This window comes from Staurois parvus, unplaced genomic scaffold, assembly GCF_062004578.1.
Source record: "Staurois parvus isolate SC_StPar_1 unplaced genomic scaffold, SC_StPar_1.0 ptg000172l, whole genome shotgun sequence".
Taxonomy (NCBI): Eukaryota; Metazoa; Chordata; class Amphibia; order Anura; family Ranidae; genus Staurois; species Staurois parvus.
Genome location: NW_028317968.1, coordinates 3766981 through 3791958, shown reverse-complemented (window position 1 = coordinate 3791958; position 24978 = coordinate 3766981). Strand labels below are relative to the sequence as shown.

The 24978-nt window shown below is 45.4% G+C and overlaps 1 protein-coding gene across 1 annotated transcript in view; it reads left to right on the top strand.

Moving 5' to 3' along the window:
• Positions 1–8053: 8053 nt before the first annotated feature.
• LOC149462592 (N-acyl-aromatic-L-amino acid amidohydrolase (carboxylate-forming)-like) overlaps positions 8054–24978 on the top strand; it is a 31384-nt gene continuing 14459 nt past the window's right edge. Inside the window, exons 1-2 of the mRNA XM_089676584.1 lie at positions 8054–8212; positions 23875–24136. Of these exons, the coding sequence (XP_089532710.1) occupies positions 23904–24136 (233 nt within the window). The 5' untranslated portion in view covers positions 8054–8212; positions 23875–23903. The remainder of the gene's footprint in view (positions 8213–23874; positions 24137–24978) is intronic.

Here is a 24978-nt window from a genome sequence, read left to right as displayed (position 1 = left end):
TTAGTGAGAGTCAAGAGGGCATCGTCCGCAAAAAGATTCAACTTAAACTCCTGCCCCGCGTATGGAACACTCAATACATTACAATCGGCCCAGAGCACTAAAGTCAGCGGCTCAAGCACCAGGACAAAGAGCGCCGGGCACAGGGGGCAGCCCTGTCTCGTCCCTCGCCAAATAGAAAAGGGATCTGAAAAATACCCAGTGTATTTAATGGAAGCTGAGGGGGAAGAATACAAGGCTTGAATCCAAGAAGGAATGGAATCCCCAAAACCCCAACGAGACAGCACAAACCGCAGATATTCCCAGGATAGAGAATCAAAGGCTTTATATATGTCTAAGGTCAGTAAGAATCCTGTGATTTTCCGCAGTTGTAGAAAGTGTATAAGATGGACCACCTTACGAACGTTATCACCCGCCTGCCTCCCAGGGACGAAACCTACTTGGTCCCTGTGGACCAGACTACGTAAGTATTTATTGATACGAAGACTAAGGATCTTGCCCAATACCTTCAGGTCTTCATTAAGAAGAGAAATGGGCCGAAAGGCTTGCGGTTCCTGCACATCATCGGTCGTCTTAGGAATCATGGAGATATGAGCTCTAAGCGCGTCCAGAGAGGGCAAAGAGCCCTGCCGTAACTTGTTGAAATAATCAGCCAAGAGGGGCGCCAACAGGGTTGCAAATTTCTTACAATAGAGACCGGAAAATCCATTGGGACCTGAGGCCGCGGTGGACCGTAGAGATTTGATACCTTGAAGCACTTCCGATATGGTGACTTCGGCGTTGAGGGCCATCTGCGCTACCTTGGATAATCCAGGAAGTCGGAGATCTTGGAAGAATGCCTCTGTCTGAGCCACAGGGAAGGGATCTGGTTTAGCATAAATGCGCGAAAGGAAGTCTGCGAAATGGGAAACAATCTGCTGGGGATTAGAAGTACAGCCACCCACGGGAAGTAGCAATCGGATCGGTTTGTGGGGTTTCCCCAGAGAATTGAGTTTCATGGTCAGCATCGAACCTGACTTATTGGCACATAAAATTTATATTTGGTCCAACGCAGGGCCCGTTCCGCCTCCGAAGAAGCAAGTAGGTCCAACTCTGCAGCCAGAGTGTCCAGTGCGCGTTTATGTGCAGCGGACGGAGATGACTTCCAACAAGCATCCACAGAGGCCAGTAGAGAATGAAGATCCAAAAGTCGGAACTCTCGCTCAAGCTTCTGAGCCTCCTCCAGCTGTATAACGTGTTCCCGTACCGTGGCTTTATGCGCCGAAGAGACAGATCCCACGTTTTCCGTAAAGTATGTACGTAAGAAAGATTCTATTTGCTGGCAGGTAACCTGAGTGGTCAATAAAGATTTATTAATGTGCCAGTGAAAGACCCAGAGAGGGCAAGGAGGAGTACCAGGGGATCGTGGTCCAACCAGGGCGAGGAGGGAATAGATATCCGCCTGACCAAGGGAAGCTGCTGGACATGCATGAATAAATGGTCAATTCTATAAAAACTGTATTGGAATAGAATGGTTGTAAAGTATCAAATTGTAAAGTATCAAATTGTTTACAATAATTTGGTTGCATCAGGTATATTGATATATATATATGTTTGTTATAGACGTCATGCCTTCTTGAGCACTTCTGAAGAAGAGATTTTTGTTGATCTCGAAACACGTCAAGTGAGAACCATGCATCTGAGGACACAGCCGCAATATGTATTGCAGCTTTATATTTATTTTTGAAGATTGTAAAAATAAAATTTCATACTGTTTTTATAAAAAATCTCTTTTGAATTGTTGAAATTTATCATACCATTAAATTGTGCTGTTAAAGTCCCACCAAAAAAGAGGATTCCCCCCCCCCCCCAGGATTAAAGGATAAATTCACCTTTTGGACAAAAATAATAAATGCACATTTTTTTGTAGGTAAAAAAATGTGCATTTATTATTTTTGTCCAAAGGAGCCTGGAAAGCATTGCACCAGCGATCAGTAGATCACAGATGCCATGCAGGTCTCCTGCAGACCTGTCAGAATATCTGCTTGCTGTATAGGATGTATGGCCAAGCAGATATACTGAGAGGAAGCTGTAATGAACTACCACGGCGCTCCACAGCGGTAGTGGTAGTTCATTGAAAACTATAAGGCCACAGCCACTAAGGCTGTCGGGACTTGCCGTTCATTCATTCACGGAAGTCCGTGAATGAATGACGTGGCCATGTGGGCAGAGCCCTGCACGGCCATGCTGTTTTCAAATCTGACAGATAGTATGGGGAAACTTCTCCCCGTACAATCCGCCAGAAGGAGGGGGCGGCAGGTGTAGCTGCAGCTATGGGAACATGTTACATGTTCCACCCTAAAAATGGGTGGAACATGTAACATGTTTCCAAAGGTGCACTAAGCCGGGGCCATACACATGCACATTTACATGCAGATAGTATGGGGGAAACTTCTCCCCGTACAATCCGCCAGAAGGAGGGGGCGGCAGGTGTAGCTGCAGCTATGGGAACATGTTACATGTTCCACCCTAAAAATGGGTGGAACATGTAACATGTTTCCAAAGGTGCACTAAGCCGGGGCCATACACTATACAATTGTCTGTCCAATTCCTGCCCAATTTCCTTTAGATTTACCTTCAACTATGTAGTGCAAGAGCCTGCCTAATTGGATACAAGTGAAAGTAATGTTAGGTTTAACCTCATATTATATGTTTTTTGGTAAATCTAAACCAAAAATCTCAAGAAAATTGTATAATGTATGGCCAGCCTTATCCTTTAAAAGTACAATTTCTTTTTTTGAGGATGACACCAAGCTATGCAGTGATTTAATATCCTTACAGGATGTCTCCAATTTAGAAGCTGATCTCAATGCACTGTTTAATTGGGCAACTATGTGGCAACTGAGGTTTAATATTGATAAATGTAAAGTTATGCACTTTGGGGGTAAAAAACATGCATGCATCATACATTCTAGGACAGTGGTTCTCAACCTTTCTAATGCCGCGACCCCTTAATACAGTTCCTCATGTTGTGGTGACCCCCAACCATAAAATTATTTTCGTTGCTACTTCATAACTGTAATTTTGCAGTGGGAGGAGTAGTGCCATGTCATTGGTGTCAGTGGAAGGAGTAGTGCCCCATCACTGATGTCAGTGGGATGAATAGTGCCCCATCGTTGGTATCAGTGGGAGGAATAGTGCCCCATCACTGATGTCAGTGGGATGAATAGTGCCCCATCATTGGTATCAGTGGGAGGAATAGTGCCCCATCGTTGGTATCAGTGGGAGGAATAGTGCCCCATCACTGATGTCAGTGGGAGGAATAGTGCCCCATCACTGGTGTCAGTGGGAGGAATAGTGCCCCATCATTGGTGTCAGTGGGAGGAATAGTGCCCCATCACTGATGTCAGTGGGATGCATAGTGCCCCATCGTTGGTATCAGTGGGAGGAATAGTGCCCCATCACTGATGTCAGTGGGATGAATAGTGCCCCATCACTGGTGTCAGTGGGAGGAATAGTGCCCCATCACTGGTGTCAGTGGGAGGAATAGTGCCCCATCACTGGTGTCAGTGGGAGGAATAGTGCCCCATCACTGGTGTCAGTGGGAGGAATAGTGCCCCATCGTTGGTGTCAGTGGGAGGAATAGTGCCCCATCGTTGGTGTCAGTGGGAGGAATAGTGCCCCATCGTTGGTATCAGTGGGAGGAATAGTGCCCCATCGTTGGTATCAGTGGGAGGAATAGTGCCCCATCGTTGGTGTCAGTGGGAGGAACAGTGCCCCATCGTTGGTGTCAGTGGGAGGAATAGTGCCCCATCGTTGGTGTCAGTGGGAGGAATAGTGCCCCATCGTTGGTGTCAGTGGGAGGAATAGTGCCCCATCGTTGGAGTCAGTGGGAGGAATAGTGCCCCATCATTGGTGTCAGTGGGAGGAATAGTGCCCCATCATTGGTGTCAGTGGGAGGAGTAGTGCCCCATCATTGGTGTCAGTGGGGGGAGTAGTGCCCCATCATTGGTGTCAGTGGGAGGAATAGTGCTCCATCACTGGTGTCAGTGGGGGGAGTAGTGCCCCATCACTGGTGTCAGTGGGAGGAGTAGTGCTCCATCACTGGTGTCAGTGGGAGGAATAGTGCCACATCATTGGTGTCAGTGGGAGGAATAGTGCCCCATCATTGGTGTCAGTGGGGGGAGTAGTGCCCCATCATTGGTGTCAGTGGGGGGAGTAGTGCCCCATCATTGGTGTCAGTGGGAGGAATAGTGCCCCATCACTGGTGTCAGTGGGGGGAGTAGTGCCCCATCACTGGTGTCAGTGGGAGTAGTGCCCCATCACTGGTGTCAGTGGGAGGAATAGTGCCACATCATTGGTGTCAGTGGGAGGAATAGTGCCCCATCATTGGTGTCAGTGGGAGGAATAGTGCCCCATCATTGATGTCAGTGTGGTGGAGGGGAGAATAGTGCCCCATCATTGGGGTCGGGGGGGGGGGGAAATAGTGTCCCATCGTTGGTGTCAGTGGGGGGAGGAATAGTGCCCCATCATTGGTGTCAGTGGGAGGAATAGTGCCCCATCATTGATGTCAGTGTGGTGGAGGGGAGAATAGTGCCCCATCATTGGGGTCAGGGGGGGGGGAAATAGTGCCCCATCGTTGGTGTCAGTGGGGGGAGGAATAGTGCCCCATCGTTGGTGTCAGTGGGGGGAGGAATAGTGCCCCATCGTTGGTGTCAGTGGGGGGAGGAATAGTGCCCCATCGTTGGTGTCAGTGGGGGGAGGAATACTGCCCCATCGTTGGTGTCAGTGGGGGGAGGAATAGTGCCCCATCGTTGGTGTCAGTGGGAGGAGGAATAGTGCCCCATCGTTGGTGTCAGTGGGGGGAGGAATAGTGCCCCATCGTTGGTGTCAGTGGGGGGAGGAAAAGTGCCCCATCGTTGGTGTCAGTGGGGGGAGGAATAGTGCCCCATCGTTGGTGTCAGTGGGGGGAGGAATAGTGCCCCATCGTTGGTGTCAGTGGGGGGAGGAATAGTGCCCCATCGTTGGTATTAGTGACACAAATGATGGGGCACTATTCCTCCCACTGACACCAATGATACTTACCTTGCTGACCCCTGCTCCAGCCTGGGCTCGCTCTCTCACTTACCTGTCAGCTGTCTTCCTTCTCTGGCCGCTCTCCTCTTCACTCGCTCCGGCAGCTCCCTCGATCTTCTTTGATGTACGCGCGCTGCCGCTCGGCTCCTCCTCCAAGCTCCACCTCCTCGCCGGTGATTGGCCGCCTGTGTGCCTCTCCTGAGCTACAGTTCCGGTGGCCAATCAGCGGCGAGGAGGCGGAGCTGCTGAGCGATCCCGGAGGTGTGGCCAGGTGACAGGAGCAGCGTATCATCCCGCCCACACATCGCCTGAGACGGAGGAGCGGTGTCTCGGTTCCTAAGACCATCGGAAATATGTGTTTTCCGATGGTCTTAGGCGACCCCTGGGAAATGGTCGTTCGACCCCCAAAGGGGTCGCGACCCCCAGGTTGAGAACCGCTGTTCTAGGAGTTTAACTGGTGAGTCAGTGGAGGGATCTGGGTGTTCTGGTAGGTCATAGACATAACGATAGCATGCAATGCCAAGCTGAAGTTGCAAAAGCTACCAAAATAGTTTTTTGTAGTAAAAAAGGTATAGACTCCAGAATAGACATAATTATGCCCCTGTCATTAGTGAGAACTCACCTGGCATATGCAGTTCAGTTTTGGGCACCAGTTCACGAAATTAATATTGGAGAACTGGAGAGAGTAAAAAGAAGGGCAACCAAACTGATAGGAGCCATGAAGGAGCTCAGCTATGAGGAAAGATTAGCTGAACTGAGCTTTTTCTCTCTTGAGAAGAGACAATTAAGGGGACATTTGTACACCATGTATATATAAGTGGTTCATATAGTGAATTTGGTGTTATTCACTAAGGCAATTTTGAATGGCACCCCAACAAACTAAGACAAGGTAACGCACCACAACGTATAGCAGTGCAGTGTATTGCAACAGTGATGCATGCTTGTTTTTTTGGACTTTTTTTTAATGGTCTTAATGCATAACATGTTAAAGAGCAAAAAGGTATGGGCTAACATACCATGCCAGGATGTCAGGATCTGAAAAGGCCCTTATTTGCGTCAACTCTGGGTGGCAATGCCACTGTTCACACCATATTGGGTCATACAATAATAGATGCTCAAACAAAAGTTCAGTACATTTGATGACAATTTAAGTGTCATTTGAATATACTTAAAAAATAATTCCTTTCAGCAATTGATTTTGGAGTGAATGGACTTTCTGGATCAAAAATCATATTCACGAAAAACAGTGGCCTTTTCCAGGCTAGACACTTTATCTCAGACAGATTTTGGGTTCCATGACAGGATCCTTCTGTTCACTTAAGACTGTACGCGGTAAACTGTCACTGAACCTCTGAATGAACATGCTGTTATTTTTAATGATTGTGTTGTATGATGTCTGAACTGCTGCTGTGTGATGAAAATACAGAATTGGAAAAAAAAAGAGAATTGAACATTCTTGAAAGAAAAATATTCTACCGTAATCCCGTAATCCCATTAGTGTATGGTTAGCTGTAGAATGTAAAAGTTGGCCATAAACTAGTGGAATTTCAGGAGAAAATGTTTGTTTTAAAAATGTTGATTTATTTTTTTTTTAATCATTAGTAGGAACAATGACCTCAAAGATGAGAACATTTGAAGGAGCAGAATGGAAATTTTTTTCTTGAACTAACAAGATTGAACATGGGTTTCATTTGGGAAGGTTCTTTCACTCTGAAAGTGAGTGTGAAAAGCAAACATTTGTTCAGAAATCTATTGAGGTATGGCCACCTTAAAAGTAACCCATTCCCTGGTACAGCCTACAGTGAAGTCTGACACAGGTGAAGTGATGGGATGAAGTTACTTTGTTAGTCCTTCCTTTAGCCCAGGGGTCTCCAAACTTTCTAAACAAAGGGCCTGTTCACTGTCTTTCAGACTTTAGAAAGGCCGGAGTGGCCAGTGGGAGTAGAAAATGTCCCAGGCTCAGTAGGAGTTAAAATAAACAAATTACATAGGAATAGTGTCCAGTCATTGGTATTAGCTGGAGGAATAGTGCCCTATCATTGGTATTAATAAAAGGAATATTGCTCCATCATTGGTGTCAGTGGAATGAATTGTGCCCCATCATTGGTGTCAGAGGAAGGAATAGTGCCCCATCATTGGTATCAAAAGAAGGAATAGTGCCCCATCCTTGATATTAGTTGGAGGAATAGTGCCCCATCCTCGGTATTAGTTGGAGGAATAGTGCCCCATCCTCGGTATTAGTTGGAGGAATAGTGCCCCATCCTCGGTATTAGTTGGAGGAATAGTGCCCCATCCTCGGTATTAGTTGGAGGAATAGTACCTAATTGTTTATATCAGTGGAAGGAATTGTTCCCCATCATTGGTGTAATTGGAAGGAAAAATGCCCCATAGTTGGGGCTAGTGGAAGAAATGGTGCCTCCTTGTTGGTATCAGTGGGAGGAAGAGTACTCTGAGGGCTGGATAGAGGAAAGCAAAGGACCTCATTTGGCCCACGGACCACAGTTTGGAGACCACTGCTTTAGCCCTATAAAGGTAAAGTAGGTTCAAGTGCACATATCAGTCATTTAGTCTGGTTTGGATTGGAAAGGTAGCAGCCTACATTGCTTTTACAACACATTGTGCGCAGTTATCACTGGAATAACCATTTTTTCTAATATTCCGGGGAGTGTGTTAAAGCAGGATTTTCCAACACAATACAAGTATGCCTCATAAATATACATTGTGTGTCCAGAAGACTGCTTTAATATGTTACATATTTACATTTAGTGCTGTAAACAGTTCCTTATTTTACAATAAAGTCCTTTTCTATTAGACACTTAGAATGAATGTGACTGGACCAAGGCCATAGCTGATTATTGATTGGTTTTCACATACACATAGCAGCCTACTGGCAGCAGGCTGCACTTGGAGGAACCCATTACTCCTCTGGCAGTAAGCATATGTGCATTACATAAACTGCAGTACTGACTCAGCATGTTTCAGCTTAGACGAAATGTGACCAAGGTTTAAAGGGGTGGGATGAGGAAGGCTAAAGCAGGAAGCTGTGTTCTTGAGCTAATCAGTTGTGTTGCTTTCATACAGACGGAAAGACCCTATAGCTCTAAAAGCACAGAAAACGCCGGCTGAAATGTAATCTTTGCAAGGGCTTGTAAAGTATTAGGTAAGTGAAATACATACTACAGGATCACATTAAAATACTTGGTCAATGCAGCATTGTAAAATGATTTGTGGCTGCAAATGAAACTGAGGTTTACAGCCTAAAGGCACACCGGCTCAAAGGTTATATTGCTAAGGAACTGTTATGATTATATAAAGTTGATTTTTTGAGCTTCACAATTTTGCTATGCTGAAAATTTTAGAGGGTTCCATTTAAATAGTTTACACACAGACTTATTATAGAGGTAAATGCAGTTATGATTTATTATGCACAGCAGCTTCTTTGCACATATCCCTGCTCAGTAGAGCAGAAGCTGCTATTTATGTCAAGGAGCACACTTCCCTGTGCTTGCAGCCTGCATTTACATCTGTGGTTAATTCAAGAGGGACGGGGGTCAGTAACGCCCTGGATTTACAGTGAAGGACTCTTTCATACCATACTGCACATAAAAGCTCACTGAAACACATCAAAATGAATGTGCCTTGATGAACACTAGGTGCAGAAAAAATGCCAGAACCTCTGGTGGAAAAATCAGCGTAAAAATGCTCATAGTGGCTCATATTGCAAAAAAGTTTATGAGCGTTTATGGGCATTTGCTTTTACAAGTATTTTTTTCCCAAAACATTCCCCTCTCCTCAATTTTCAATATAGAAGTGAAAACATAGAACTCCCCTAAATGACACGTTTAACCCCTTCACACCAAAGGGTAAAACAAATCTTAATGCCTAAGCACAATTTTGCAATGATGACATGTGTTAGTAAATCCGCCGTACATATCGTCACAACTACTTTGTACATCCAGGTGAATTATACCTTGTTTTTTTCAGGACAAATTGGGCTTTCATTTGGTAGTAAATGGTAATAGATATCTCCTGATTTCTTTTTTATTATCAAAGGAAAACTGACCCAAAATAGTAAAATAATTTTTTTTTATTTAGCTGTGTGTTTCTTGTTACTACTATAACCTACCACCAAAGAACAACCCAAAATAAATTCTCCAGCTCTTGATGATTGCAGCGATACCATATATGTGTACAGGGGCGGACTGACAACTCATGGGGCCCCTGGGCAATAGGGACTCATGGGGCCCCTGTGTCCTTGCCCAAACTCAAAAAAACCTATGAAAAAGGTACCAGGGGCATCTCATGGGTCCCCCTAATGACCTCGGGCCCTCGGGCAGTGCCCGAGTTTCCAAATGGTCAGTCCGTCCCTGTATGTGTATGTTATTTGTTGTTTGTACCCGTAGTACAGCCCAGAAACAATAGTGCACATTTTGTTTTTATCTTTCTTTTTTTTTTTACCTAAAACACACTGACACTGATACCATCTTTTTTTAAATCCTGACCTTTGACCCTGACCTTTTGACCATGACCTTTGACCCTGACCTTGACCCAGACACTTAACCTGGCACTAAACTAGATCAAACCTTGATCTAGGTAGTTTATCTTTATCTTTTCTTTTCTTTTTTAATATTTACTTATCTTTTTTTTTACAAAATGTTTTCCCCCTCTATGCCAGGAGTTAGAGATACAATGTATCTATCTCCTCCATTCATAGAGAGAAAAAAAAACAAGAGGGCTGGGCTGTACAGTGACTGATCACTGTGATAGCCAATCAGAGGCTATCACAGTGATCATGTGACCCAAAATCGGGAATCCCTGGTCCCGATTGTTAGAACGGGACCCGGTGCTCTCAGCTCAGTGACACCATGGTCTGTGCTGGGAGCATGCTGTGCAGCGTGCTCCCAGCTGAAAGACAGGTACGTTAATATGCGGCCCCACAGAAAAAAGCCCTGTTCTGTGAGGCCGCATATTTGTGTTACGTCGGCATCAGAGGTTAATCATATTAAGAGTTTTTTCTGAAGGGTTTTTTTTCTGCCTCTAAACATTTCTTTAAAAATATGCCTGTAAACTCTCTAATATACATGGAAACAAGGCTATCATAGAGCTACTTCTATAGGCTGAAGAAAAAAACGCAAAATGCCTATATAGGCAGCATTTTTGTGCCCAGTGTATATGGACCCTTAAGCTACATTTTCATGCCCATTGTGTTGCACTACATTATGTTTTTATGTGTGTTGGCCTGCATTTTCTTGTCATGTGTCCCTGTAATGCATGTAATGCACTGCATTGCATATGTACATATGTATGGTGTGAACGAGGCACATAGAAAACCACTGAATTTTACATGCCCTTGCATTGACCTGCATTGATCCAGTGCAGAAAAATGCACATCACTTCACATGAACAAGCCCTAAGTGGTTTAACAGTGAGCATCATTCAACCTGTAGGAGGACCAGTTCTACACTGTTCTAGACCAGTTCTAGACCAGTTTTAAGGGCAAAAAAGAGAAGGATTGCGGTGAGAGCTGGACAAATTATTTTTTAACTAGCATTAGGCTTTAAAATATATCTAAAACCAAGAACTGAAAAATTAAATATTGCAATTTACGAGTCCTTAGATGTGGTGGATGAATTTTTTTTTCTTAATCTATTCACCGCTTGCCCTCCAGAGAATTTACCCCCCCTTCCTGACCAGGCAATTTTTTGCGATACGGCACTGTGTTACTTTAACTGACAATTGCGTGGTCATGCAACGCTGTACATAAATTAAATTTATGTCCTTATTCTCCCCACAAATAGAGCTTTCTTTCGAGGGTATTTGATCACCTGTGCATTTTTATTTTTTGCGCTATAAACAAAAAAGAGGCAGACAATTTTTTTAAAAAGAAACAATATTTTTGACTTTTTGCTATAAAACATATCCAGTAGAAAATTTAAAAAAATCAAGTTAAGCCATAATTTAGGCCAAAATCCCAATACATATAGCATCTACAAATGGCGATATATATAGATATACTGCAAATTTTTTTTATACTAGTAATGGTGGCGATCAGCGACTTATAGCAGGACTGCGGCGGGCATTCTGACACTGGGTGGGAACTGACTGCCACTGACATCCCAATGACACTAATACAGTGATCAGTGCTGAAAAAAAAAGCACAGGCACTGTACTAATGACACTGGGCAGGAAGGGGTTAACATCTGGGGTGATCAAAGGGTGTGCTGTGCTGTGTGTGTGTTTTACTTGGGAAACATGCTGCTGTGTATTTCTCTGCTGTGCAGGGAAACATGCTGCTGTGTATTTCTCTGCTGTGCAGAGAAACACGCTGCTGTGTATTACTCTGCTGTGCAGGGATACATGCTGCTGTGTATTTCTCTGCTGTGCAGAGAAACACGCTGCTGTGTATTACTCTGCTGTGCAGGGATACATGCTGCTGTGTATTTCTCCGCTGTGCAGAGAAACACGCTGCTGTGTATTTCTCTGCACAGCAATACAGAAATACACAGCAGCATGTTATTGCTGGCAGGAGAGAGACCTGTGTTGTTTGCACACACGTCTCAACCCTGTCAGTGTTACTTGGCGATCGCCATGTGCTGGCGGGGAATCTCTGGCCGGGACCTGATGATTGACATCTGTAGCCTCCAATGGCGACGCAGGTAGGGCTACCCGGAAATGCAAATCACGTATATATATAAACGTGATTTTGCACAGTCCTGACACCCTGTAGCAGTAGTTCTACTATAGGGCAGCAGGGAGGTGGTCAAAGGATACAGGAAATCTTTAACCTTCAGGTTATACTGTCACCTACAGGAGAAATGGACATTGGAAACAAGGGAACTGTTAGCCAGCACATTATAATTCCGCCTACATATTTTTTGCTTGTGTCCTCAGGAGAGTGGGCATGTCTTCTTCTTCTTTTTTGTTCTCTGAATCCCTTCCATTGACATGTTAGAGCTCTCTGGCTCATTCTGGAACCTTCTGCAATTATCAGATGTGGTTTCTACACCCTCTTTGAAAGAAACATTTTTCTGATCAATTTCAAATTTCTTTCAGTCTTCGACTATCACATCCAATTCAGCGAAGTTGTTTTATCCTTGTGTAGCACTACCCCCTTATGATTCGCTAGAAGATTTGGATCCCCCTATAGTCCTGAGCAGCCAGGCAACACACATTTCCACATAGGCTTGCATCCACAGTCAGAAATCAGTCCTTGAACTTTGTTTTTTTTTTTGGGAAGGCCGCTCCTTCCTTGCCGTATAGGCAGGCCTCGCTCTGGGGGCCAGTGAGTTCTGAGCTTTCCTCCTTCCCAGCTCCAGGACTGAAGGTAGTTCCCTTCCCACTGGGCCTCCTTGCACCCTCCTGCCTTCTGCCTCATATCTTCCACACTATCCTCCACCTGAACTTTCCTAGAACTGAGCAGGCTCCAAAACGTTTAAGGGTGTTCCAGCCCCTTGCCAAGTCTTCTGTTGGGGATTGGCTAGGATCCCTCAAGAGTGCAAGCCAGCCACTCCTCAGATCCACCCACTGTCTCTAGGTCTTCGTCCAAAAACCTAGAGCAGAGGGAAATTCCAGAGGGGCTCGCCTGCAGCGTCTCTCAGCTCCTAACCACAATTTTACCCTCTGACTATCACACCCAGGCTGCTACTCAGCCCTCCTTGCTATCAATTGAACATTAGCTCCCCCTAGCTAACTAGGAGGGCGCTACACTAGATTACAATGATTATCCTTAATTATTCCTTATTATCACTTAGCTGTGATGGACTGTTAAAGGCTGTCCAGATTAGATCTTGCATTTCTCTCATGTCAGTACACATGTGTGGACACGGTGCTGGGCTGAGGAATTCTTGCATATCATTCTGCATGATCTTTGAGGGACAATGTCTCTTTATATAATTTCTGGATATTATTTACCTAGGATGCTACTGGTGATAAAAGTCCTTTTTTGCTTAGGGGAAGTAGCTTATTATGTAGACTGTGACAGTCATCCCATTTAGGGATAAGCTTCGGTTTCAGGTATTCCATGCTTTCCACCAGATTCAAAGTTCTGAAAACAGATAAACTGGCCATGTATGGCCAGTTCGCCTGCCTGAACCTCTGGAAGCAGTCGGAAGTTATTAATTTAGAAGTGGTATTACCTCTAATTAACAGATTCCCACTGGCTTGTTTCAAGTTGTAAACAAGCTGGCAAGTATCTGGGGTGACATAACTGAACAAATATGGTCCCTATTAAAATAAAAGGCCTCCCAGATATTCACACATATTTAGTCAATGTCACCCAGGATCTCCGAATGCTTTGTTTACAAACAGAATGAAGCAGGTTGGGGAACTGTCATTTAGCAGCAGTAGTTTTTTTAATCATTTTAATTTTTTTTTGCGAAACGTCCCTTTTGCAGGAATGTATTCTATTAGTGCGCAACTTCACATGCAGATTTAAAGTGGTTGTAAACCTCAGACTTAAAAAAATTAACAAGAAACATCCTTCTATAGTGTGTACTAGCCTGCATCCAAACTACTGAATGTGATTCCTCTCTGATCTCTCCTCTCTCGCTATCTGCATGGGTCACTGCAAAGCTGACAAAACAGCCTCCCAAGAGACATCCCACCCCTTTCAGCACACAGCAGGTGGCTCATAGCCTCAGCTCTGTACGAAAGAGAGAGCCAAGGGAGCCACCGTGAACTAAGCTGCCCTTCCAGCCCCAGGACCGCGGGTTACCCCCCTCCCCGGGTCAGCTGCAAGGAGTTTAAACCCTTCAACGAAGCCACCGGGGATGTGGAGGGGTTCTTTCAGGAGTGCCAGCTCATGGAGGTGCCAAGCACGGATTGGATACGGCACCTCGTGGGTCTGTTAGAAGGGGGTGCGGCCGCAGCTTACCGCACTCTGGATTACTTGGACAGCCGAGATTACGCCTGGGTCAAACAGACTGTGTTGGAGTATTACGCGGTGACCCCAGAAGCGCATCGGGCGTGCTTCCGCAACCTTCCCTGCCATGCTGAGACATCCTATCAAATATATGCACACAAGATGTCACAGTCCTGTCGGCGGTGGCTAGAAGGGAAGCAGGCCTGCACCGCAGAAGAAATCATTCAGGCCTTCCTGAAGGAGCAATTCTTCAACCAATGCCCGGCGGAGCTGCGCAAATGGGTAAGAGAAAGAGCCCCTACCACCCTTGCGAAGGCCGCTGCCCTGGCCGATGAGATCCTGGCCATCAAGCCCCATTGGAAACGGCGGGCCCCTGAGCCTCCAAGAGCCCCATCCGGCTACCTCTCCATCCTGCCACCACCTCTGCTAAGACGGCCGCCCCACCTACCACTGCCAACCCCGCAGGGCCACCACCCAGAGCCCGGTTCACAGGGCCACCCATGGACCGCCACTGCTACGGATGCAACCAGCCGGGGCACCTCCAAGCCAACTGCCCCACCTCCCAAAGCCGTCGCTTCAACCGTCCGGTCCACTACCTGGAACTACCCTGCCCTCACCTCACGGTGAGTGGATGACCCCCCAGAAGCCAACGACCCCCGGGGAGTCTACAGTGTCCACCCCCCGGGGGCTACCTACCCCGCCCAGAAGCAACGCCACCTGCAGGCTGTGCAGGTGGACAGACACCTCGCCACCGGTTTTGGAGATAATGGGGCCTTTTTGACCCCCGAGTGATCCAGCCGGAAGCTATCCAACCCGGCCCTGGATTTGCCATCGAGCTGGCAGGAGGAGCCAGACATCATATCCAGGGCATTCGTACACCTCGACTATGGATTCGGGGAGCAACAGTGCCAGATCGGCATCATGGGCGGCTTCCCGGCGGATGTTCTGCTCTGAAATGACCTAGGGGAGCTGCGATGCCAGTACGTCGGGGCGGTGTCCCAGAGCCAAGCAGGTCGAGGTCCTCCTACAGACGAAACCACCACGGGACCTTCCTCCCCGCATGGACTCGGTGAGTGACCCCCCACCTGACCCAGACATTTCCCTGACCTGGGACCGGGAGACCTTTAAGAGGGAGGTAGCCACAGACCCCACCTTGACCAAGTTTAGGGTGCAGGCCACAGCAGGCGGCAGCAGGGGGGTGGAGACCGACTTTGGTGGGAGCAGGGGCTGTTGTACCTCCATGCAGGACCAAGCCGCCCGGGACAACCCCCTGCTTTCTCCAAACAACTGGTAGTGCCTAGACGGTTCAGCTTCCCGCTACTCCAGATAGCCCATGACATTCCGGTAGCTGGCCACCTGGGTAAGAGGAGAACAGAGCAGCGGCTGACCCAAGCCTTCTACTGGCCAGGCATCTCCCAGGCCATCGCCCACTTCTGTCAAACCTGTGACACCTGTCAGAGGAAGGGACGCCCAGGGGACCACCCCAAGGCCCCGCTCCGCCCCTTACCCATCATTGAGGAGCCATTTCAGTGGGTAGCTGTAGATATCCTGGGACCCCTGGCCCGCCCCCGTAAGTCTGGGAAGCGGTACATCCTCACGGTGGTGGATTACGCCACCCGCTACCCAGAGGCTGTCCCCCTGTGCAGCATCTCCGCTCCTAAGGTGGCCGAGGCCCTAGTCACAGTTTTTTCCCGGGTGGGTTTCCCCAGCGAGATCTTGACTGACCAGGGTACCCAGTTCATCTCTGATGCTGCCAATCCCTCTGGCGCACGTGCGGGGTACGGGCGATCCGCATCACTCCCTATCAACCCCAAACCAATGGCCTCTGCGAGCGCTTCAATGGAACACTGAAGAGCATGCTGAGGTCCTTCGTTGATGAGGAGGCAGACTGGGAGAAGCTGTTTGCATACTAGGAGGTACCGCAAGAGTCAACGGGGTTCTCCCCTTTTGAACTCCTGTACGGGTGGAAGGTCCACAGTCCCCTATCCCTGTTCTGGGAGCATTGGGAAGGGCAGATAGAGGACACAGGTACAACCGTCGTCTCCTACGTCCTCAAGCTGCGGGAGCGACTGACCCGCCTGGCTGCCATGGCCCGCGGCCACCTCCGGGCGGCCCAGATGCGCCAGAAGGTATGGTACGACCGCAAGGCACGCGGTCGCGAGTTCAATGAAGGGCAGCAGGTGCTCAATATAGTCCCCAACCCCCAGAACAAGCTCCAGCACACCTGGGGAGGACTCTACAAGGTCCTTCGCAAGTTAGATGAGACTAGTTACGTCATTAGTCTCGACGCCCGCGACCGCCAGCAGTGCACGGTTCACATCAACATGTTGAAAGGGTACCATGACTGGATTCTGCCCGTGCTAGCCGTCTGCCCCACCTCCACAGGTGAGGCAGATGAGGGAGCCCTGCCCGACCTCTTACAAGCCACCAAGGTCACCACCCCCCTAGATGAGCCCCCGTCAAACGGCCCAGATGCGGACTGTGCTAGCGGACCGAGCTGTCGCATTTTCGGCCACCCCGGGCTGCAGAAGCCCATCTAGCAGGCCCCATACCGAGTCTCCGAATCCGTGAAGGCGGCCAACTGGGCAGAGCTCTCAGCTGGGCATCATCCGACCCTCCCGCAGTCCCTGGGCCTCCCCGGTGGTGCTTGTTCCGAAGAAGGATGGGAGCATCCGCTTTTGCATGGACTACCGGAGGTTGAATGACTACACCATCAGTGACGCCTATCCCATGCCCCGCATAGACGACCTGCCGGATCTCTCCGCGGAGAGGTGCGAACCTCCTGCGGGGATGTTCAGGGCCAGGGCGTCAGACTGATGCCACCCGGTCCTGTCATCCGCAGCGAGGGGAACGGAGAGTTCCCACGTTTGCGGATGTCCCTGGACAAAGGTCGCGCTCACAAGAAGCGCGGCCCGTGTCCAGGGGGTGTGCCTCGTTGCCGGGCAACGAGGCACGCCGGCCCCGGCCCACCCACAGTTGCCAGAATGACCAGAGAGCGTCCTGCATCAGCTTAAGAAGGCTGATGCCAGGCTCCCCAATCGTCCATTCGGCTGTGCAGTCACGGAGGGAGCCCAGCTGCGGCAGGACCCTCATGACCAGACTCTGCCAAAGACCCCCAGCCAGAGGGAGAGATAGCATACGCCAGCCTGATACCTCCAGCCAAAAGGGGAGATCACACGTGCCAGCCTGAGACCCCCAGCCCAAAGGGGGAAATTGCACACACCAGCCTGAGACCCTCAGCCAGAGGGGGAGATCGCACACACCAGCCTGAGACCCCCAGCCCAGAGGGGGAGATCGCACACGCCAGCCTGAAACCTCCAGCCAAAGGGGGAGATCGCACACGCCAGCCTGAGACCTCCAGCCCAAAAAGGGGAGACCGCACATCAGTCCAAGGGAGAGACCCCACACATACTCCGGATTCCAGCAGGTACCTGTGTCACACTATTTTGTCCCTTGGGAGACTGGGCACTCTGTTGGATCCGTGAGTACCTACTTCCCTGAATTGCTCCTCTATCTCCCTGTGGGATTACAACTGCTGCAGAGACTTTAAATTGGCCCCCGGGGCTGGACTACAAGTGTTTTAGCCCCTCCTTGCTGTCCCCCTAGTGACGAGGGCACCCTCCTTGCAATTCCCCCTATTGAGTGGCTGTCATTTTGCCTCAATAAAGCTTTGTCTGTTTGCTATCCGCCTTGTATGTTCTGTCCTGCCTACCCTCCGTCACACTGCCCTTAAAAATGTCCAAGAAAAAATAACTTTCAGTTCTCACTGGCTTCAATACGGTTCACCATTATGTTCAGGGTTTGCAGATTTCTGTTGGGTTTGATAAAAATTTGTTTTGCCAAATTCACTCATCACTAATCCCATTCTCTGATCGTTATGAAATATTCTTTTTGTTTCCTCCTTCAACACTCTCATTGAGACCCTTCTTGCCTGGTTCCCTATCCACCTGCAAGCCTTGGTGCTTACTCAGACCAGCTTTCCTCTGCATGAAGGTATGCCCCCACTTTCCAGGTGGAGGGACTTTAATAACCTTTTATGGTTGCTCACACATATTGCAGCTTGAGTTCAGGAAGTGGGTTGCAAAGACTACTGACTGGAGTTTTGCTCCTGCCTCCTCCTCAGTTTCCATCCCTTCTTTGTCAGAACACACTTTAACAGATCTTTTTCAAAAATGAGAAAAAGGGCAACCACCCCATCTTGAATCTCAAAATCCTGAATGTCCTCTTTTGAGTCCAGAGTTTATGGAAAGAATCCACGAGGTCTGTCTTTGCCTCTCTGCATCAGGAAGACTTTCTGGCTTCTGTGGACATCAAGGGCTCATAGATACATGTCCTCATTTTTTCCAGTGCAGCAGTGTGTGCTATACATTTCCCTGCTTTACCAATTGTGGTTCCACCCTTTGGTCTATCGTTTGCACCCCAGTGTTCTCCATGGTAATGACCCCAGTATTACCCCTACTGCACACTTGTGGCATTCCCATTGTGGAATACTTAGATGACCTCTTGTTAAGGTACGTTCAGCATGAGCTCTATTGGACAACATGGTTTGTATGTCCACACATTACAACAGTTTGAATGGACTGTGAACCTTCATAAATTGTCGCTGGAACCGATTCATCATTTCATCAGTCCTGAACAATCACCACAGTGTTTCATTCACATGGGAAACATCATACTGAATTTTCAGCTGTCCAGTTCAGGAGCTCTCTGACTCTCTGCTTTGCATAACACTGTTAGGCCTGATGGTAGCCTCATCTATTTGACACCGAGGACCAGATTGCTTCTGGCCTGGTGGCTCAGAAATTCAGCTCCAGTATCTAGAAAGTGCTTCCTTCCCATGAAGACAGATGCCAGTCTGCTGGACTGGAAAGGAGTACTGGGAAACTTGTCGGGGTAGAGGAATTCGTAAGGCACAATGAAACAGAAAAAGTGCCTCTAAGTACAGTATAAGGACTTTTTTTTTGAGGAACAATAGAAAAAAACTCACGTGGTGAAGGTTAAAAAAGCTCATCCATGATAAAGTGTCAGGAGAAATCCTCGTTGGGTGGGCCGTGATCTGCGCTTAGGGAGACTGTGGATGGAGGGAGCTGGCCGGCTTGTGCATCTCAGTAGATGGGCAATGAAATGCACCTTGGAGCACAATGTCGGTGTCAGCGTGATGACGTGGAGAGGGCCAGGATGCAATGCGACGCGTTTTGAAGCATGCGCAAAGCCAGTGGACAGCAAGCGTGCTCCCTTCGCAAGCATAGGCTGATATAATGGGAAGGGTATGTGCATATACAGTATATAGGTAGATTACTAATGAGCACTACAGATTAAGTAATAAAGCTTATGAATGAGGACATAAAACTATTGAGGAGATGAAATTAAAAAAAACTAGGAAAAATGTATATGAAAAATAAATGAAAAATAGAAAAATAGAAAAAATAAATAAAGATAAAATAATAATAATAATAATAATAATAATAATGATGAATACAAATAAAGATTGAAAAAAAAAACTTTTTAAAAAATGAAAAAAATGAAAAAATTTAAATAAAAATCTAAAATAAAAAAATAATAGAAATAGTAATAATAAAAATAAAAAAATATATAAAGAATAATAGTGGTTATTATAAAATGGTAGAAAATTGAAGAATTATGATAGGGATGTGCAAGCATATACATACATAAGATTATATAAATACATACATATATATATGTATAAAAAAGTATAAAAATATATGTAAATATATGTTTACATATTGAAGAAATTTGTTACCACATTTACATCATTTACAACAAATGCTAATGGTAAAAGTAACTATAATTAAAATAAATAGATTGGTTTTAATAATAATGAATAGTAGAATAACAAGAGTAATAAAATAATAATAAATCTGTACTAGTAATAAATCAGGTTGTAGTGATTCGTTAAACGAAGGATAATTAAAAATGAAAAATGAAAACAAGAGCATATTGCAAATAGCTCATTATAAGAAGATACTAACATCTAATTCTTCATTGAGTCCACCCGGGGATAATGTGTCTAACATAAAGATCCAGTATGTTTCTTGGGAACATAACTTTAGAAAACGTTCAGATTCAGAAAGATGTTTAGGTATAGCTTCTATAATCCAAACTTTTAACCACTTGCCTACCGGGCACTTATATCCCCTTTCGTGCTCAGGCAAATTTTCAGCTTTCAGCACTATCGCATTTTGAATGACAATTGCATGGTCATGCAACACTGTAACCATATGACATTTTTATAATTTTTTTTACACAAATAGAGCTTTCTTTTGGTGGTATTTAGTCACCACTGGGTGTTTAATTTTTTGCGCTATAAACAAAAAAAGAGCAAAAAAATTGGGAAACTTTTTTTTTTCTTTGTTTCTATTATAAAATTTAGCAAACAGGTAATTTGTCGCCTTCACTGATGTGCGTTGATGAGGCTGCACTGATAGGCAGCACTGATGAGGTGGCACTCATGATGCTGCACTGATATGCAACACTGATAGGTGGCACTGACTGACGGCACTGACTGGTGGCACTGCTGGGCACTGACTGGCGGCACTGCTGGGCAGCACTGATGGATGGCACTTATGGGGTCACTGCTGGGTGGCACTTATGGGGGCACTGGTGGGTGCCACTACTGGGCACAGGTGGGTGGCACTACTAGGCACTGATGGGCACAGGTGGGTGGCACTAATGAGCACAAGTGGGTGGCACTGCTGGGCACAGGTGGGCGGCACTGTTGGGTGGCACTGCTGGGCACTGATCATCAGGGCACTGATGGTCAGTGCCCTGATGATCAGTGCCAATCCATCCTCTGACAATTGCTGGTTATCGGCAGTACTTTCCTCATGCTGTGACAGCATGAGGAAAGTGCAGCCGATAACCGGCAACTGTATTTATCGGTGATCTGCTGTGTCACTGGACACAGTTGATCACGTGGTAAAAGGCCGCTGTGATTGGCCCTTTACCACATCACGTGATCAGCTGTGTTCTCCTGTTCTCTTTGTATCTCTTCCTTTGTGTGAAATCCCTGGTGTACCTGTAAGTCCCTCTGCTTTCCTATTAAACCTGACCACAGTAAGTAAGCCTTTCACTGGGAAGTCAGTGTGCTGCTGCTTCTCCTCCCCTAGCTCATATGCAGCTGAGAATAGAGGGAATGTGATCACTTATAAAAGGGGAGGGAAAGGTTGTTTTAATGTTTTTCATATCTATATACAAATGTTTTGCTTTTAATTTCTATTTTAAATTTAATGGGTTGTTTTACAAGGTGAGAGTTTCCAATCAGCTTTTTGATCTGTTGTGGCTATTCCTTCCACCAGTCAATTCAGGCCCATTATTGCTTCTGGAAAAATTATGTGTCGCATGAACACTTTTTCCAAGTTTAATGAATCACACTGGGTGGCTGCTGCTGTATTGAAGTCAATCTAAATAATAAAAAAATTATTTACACATTCAAAAAATGTGATTCCAGCATACGGTGCTGCTGACAATGACCGTGAAAATCATACTATTCTGTAATGTAAAGGATTGGTGTTTATTTGCTTTGTTCAACGTCTCCATAGCCCTTTTTTGACGGTAGTTTGCCTGTTGGCTCCATAAATGGACAGAATTTAGTAGAAGATTTTGACCCCACAGTCTTCAGTGGGATTTGCTGCAAAGTTCAGGTCCACTGAATTTCAAACCAGATTCGCTGAACCCTCGATGACTCAAACTCGTTTCGCCCCTCACTTCCAGTGACTTGTTTGCTTTACTTCTTTTTAGATTCCTTTTGGGGTGCAGGGCTAGAGGTGAAAGGAAACTTCCCTAATATGCACACACAAACGTAAAACACATTTTTTTAGAAATCCTTTGGAATATAAGACAGTTCACATATACAGTGGGGATCGAAAGTTTGGGCACCCCAGCTAAAAATTTGTATTAATGTGCATAAAGAAGCCAAGGAAAGATGGAAAAATCTCCAAAAGGCATCAAATTACAGATTAGACATTCTTATAATATGTCAACAAAAGTTAGATTTTATTTCCATCATTTACACTTTCAAAATAACAGAAAACAAAAAAATGGCGTCTGCAAAAGTTTGGGCACCCTGCAGAATTTATAGCATGCACTGCCCCCTTTGGCAAGTATCACAGCTTGTAAACGCTTTTTGTAGCCAGCCAAGAGTCTTTCAATTCTTGTTTGAGGTATCTTTGCCCATTCTTCCTTACAAAAGTCTTCCAGTTCTTTGAGATTTCTGGGCTGTCTGTCACGCACTGCTCTTTTAAGGTCTATCCATAGATTTTCAATTATGTTGAGGTCAGGAGATTGTGAAGGCCATGGCAAAACCTTCAGTTTACGCCTCTTGATGTAATCCCCCGTGGATTTCGAGGTGTGTTTAGGATCATGATCCATTTGTAGAAGCCATCCTCTCTTTAACTTCAGCTTTTTCACAGATGGCATCAAGTTACCATCCAAAATTTGCTGAAATTTTATTGAATCCATTTTTCCTTCTACTCGTGAGATGTTCCCTGTGCCACTGGCTGCAACACAACCCCAAAGCATGATTGATCCAACCCCATGGTTAACAGTTGGACAGAGGTTCTTTTCATTAAATTCTGTGCCCCTTCTTCTTCAAACGTACCTTTGCTCATTCCTGCCAAAAAGTTCAATTTTAACCTCATCGGTCCACAGAACTTGTTTCCAAAATGCATCAGGCTTGTCTATATGTTCATTTGCAAAGTTCAAACGATGATTTTTGTGGTGAGGACGTAGAAGAGGTTTTCTTCTGATGACTCTTCCATGAAGACCATATTTGTACAAGTATCTCTTTATAGTGGAATAGTGTACCACAACTCCAGAGTCTGCCAGATCTTTCTGGAGGGATCGTGCAGTCAAACGTGGGTTTTGAATTGTTTTTCTCACAATCCTGCGAGCTGTTCTGTCTGATATTTTTCTTGGTCTTCCAGATCTTGCTTTAACTTCCACTGTTCCTGATGACTGCCATTTCTTAATTACATTCCGAACAGAGGATATTGACATCTGAAAATGCTTTGCTATCTTCTTATAGTCTTCTCCAGCTTTGTGAGCGTCAACTATTTTCAGTTTCAGTTTTCTAGACAACTGCTTAGAAGAACCCATGGTGCTGATTGTTGGGGCAAGGTCAGATGAGTCTGGGCATTTAAAACCTTTGAGATTGACATAACCTGGTCTTCCCAGACGATGATTGAGAACAATCCATAACACTGGCAGGTCTCAGCTTTGCAAAGGGGGCAGTGCATGCTATAAATTCTGCAGGGTGCCCAAACTTTTGCAGATGCCATTTTTTTGTTTTCTGTTATTTTGAAAGTGTAAATGATGGAAATAAAATCTAACTTTTGTTGACATATTATAAGAATGTCTAATCTGTAATTTGATGCCTTTTGGAGATTTTTCCATCTTTCCTTGGCTTCTTTATGCACATTAATACAAATTTTTAGCTGGGGTGCCCAAACTTTCGATCCGCACTGTATGTATTTTACTTGTGTGTTTACTTGTTTGCCTCGAGTTCAGCTTAAATTTATGGTAGCACAAACATCTTAATAAAGAACTACTGTAAAACAGTTGTTGTGTCTGTTATATCTGTTTTCATGACAGGCCTCTTGCTTTTCCAGTGTATCTACTGTAGTTTAAAACACATTTTGTGATTGTTTTCAGGTTATGCTGGGAATCTTTTAAGGGTATGATGTGAATCAGTGTAACACATTCTTGACTTCGACCTCTTACATTTAGGATTTAATTATTTTTTAACACACTCATTTTCTCATTGAGCAAAATTTGTAAAATTGTAATATCCTGAATACTTTAAAAAATCTTAGTTAACTAGATGCATCCTAAAGCTGACCACATATTTTAATCCCATTTAAATTAATTTACTTACAATATTCTATGGAAGAAATGATCATGCATGTTGCAATATAAAGTGCATTTTCATGTTTTGTGAATTTCAGTGTCTTATGCTAAGCTGCTATAGGAAATCATGGGCTCAATTGTTCACTATGCACCTATTTCAAGAGTGGTGGTTTTTGGAGGTACTCATGGAAATGAGATGTCTGGAGTCACACTTGCTAAACACTGGCTGAAAGACCCTTCAGAGATACAGAGACAGACATTTACAACAGAGTCCTGCATAGCCAATCCATTAGCTGTGGAGAAATGTGTCCGATACTTAGACCAAGACCTCAATCGCTGTTTTTCAAATGAAATACTAAGGTAATGTTATGTATTTTATTACACTTTTTTTTTTACATGAATAGGGTACTATTTACTGAACATTTCAGCTGTACTCCTGCTTAGTTTTATAATGGCTGTAATCAGTTCCTTAAATCACTATCCTCCACATAGCAGTGTTCATATTGTGAAAGATAGAAAAATATGAGAATAGATATATCTGAAATAAATCTACTAAAATCGTAAGGTTTCTATTACATTTCACAATTTTGGAAAGATGAACTTGAGTCTATATGGAAGGTGAAATCAAGATGGTTTTTGGTAATTTTTAAGGGCAAAATTAGCTTTATAGGGCTCCTGAGCATTGCAGAAGTTCTGTTTAACTCTTCTGGACCTGTTCATGAAACAACCCTGATTAGCCTTATTTAATTTTTGTAACATAAAGTGAAAAAAAGAAACTACCCCTAGAAAAAAGAGTAAATTTCACCTAAACAGTTCAGTGAGCGAAATTTATATTTCCAGGATTTAAATTGACAATTTATCCCCAATCATTTTGCTTTTCTCTGGTTATTAGTTTGAAAATGAACTGACAGTTCTGCAGCCATGATGCTCCAATGCAGGGATCTTCAAACTTTATAAACAAAGGGCCAGTTTATTGTCCTTCAGACTGTAGGGGGGGCAGTATTTGGCCAACAGGAGTGGAAATTTTCCTGGTATTAGTGGGAGTAAACATTGACACATTTGGTATTGGGGGGACAGTGCCCTATCACTAGTATCATTGGGAAAAATTAGGCCTCTTTGTTGACTTTAGTTGGCAGAATAGTGTCTCATATCAGTGTTAGAAATAGTGCTCCAAGGGCTGGATAAAGGCAAGCAAAGGGCCG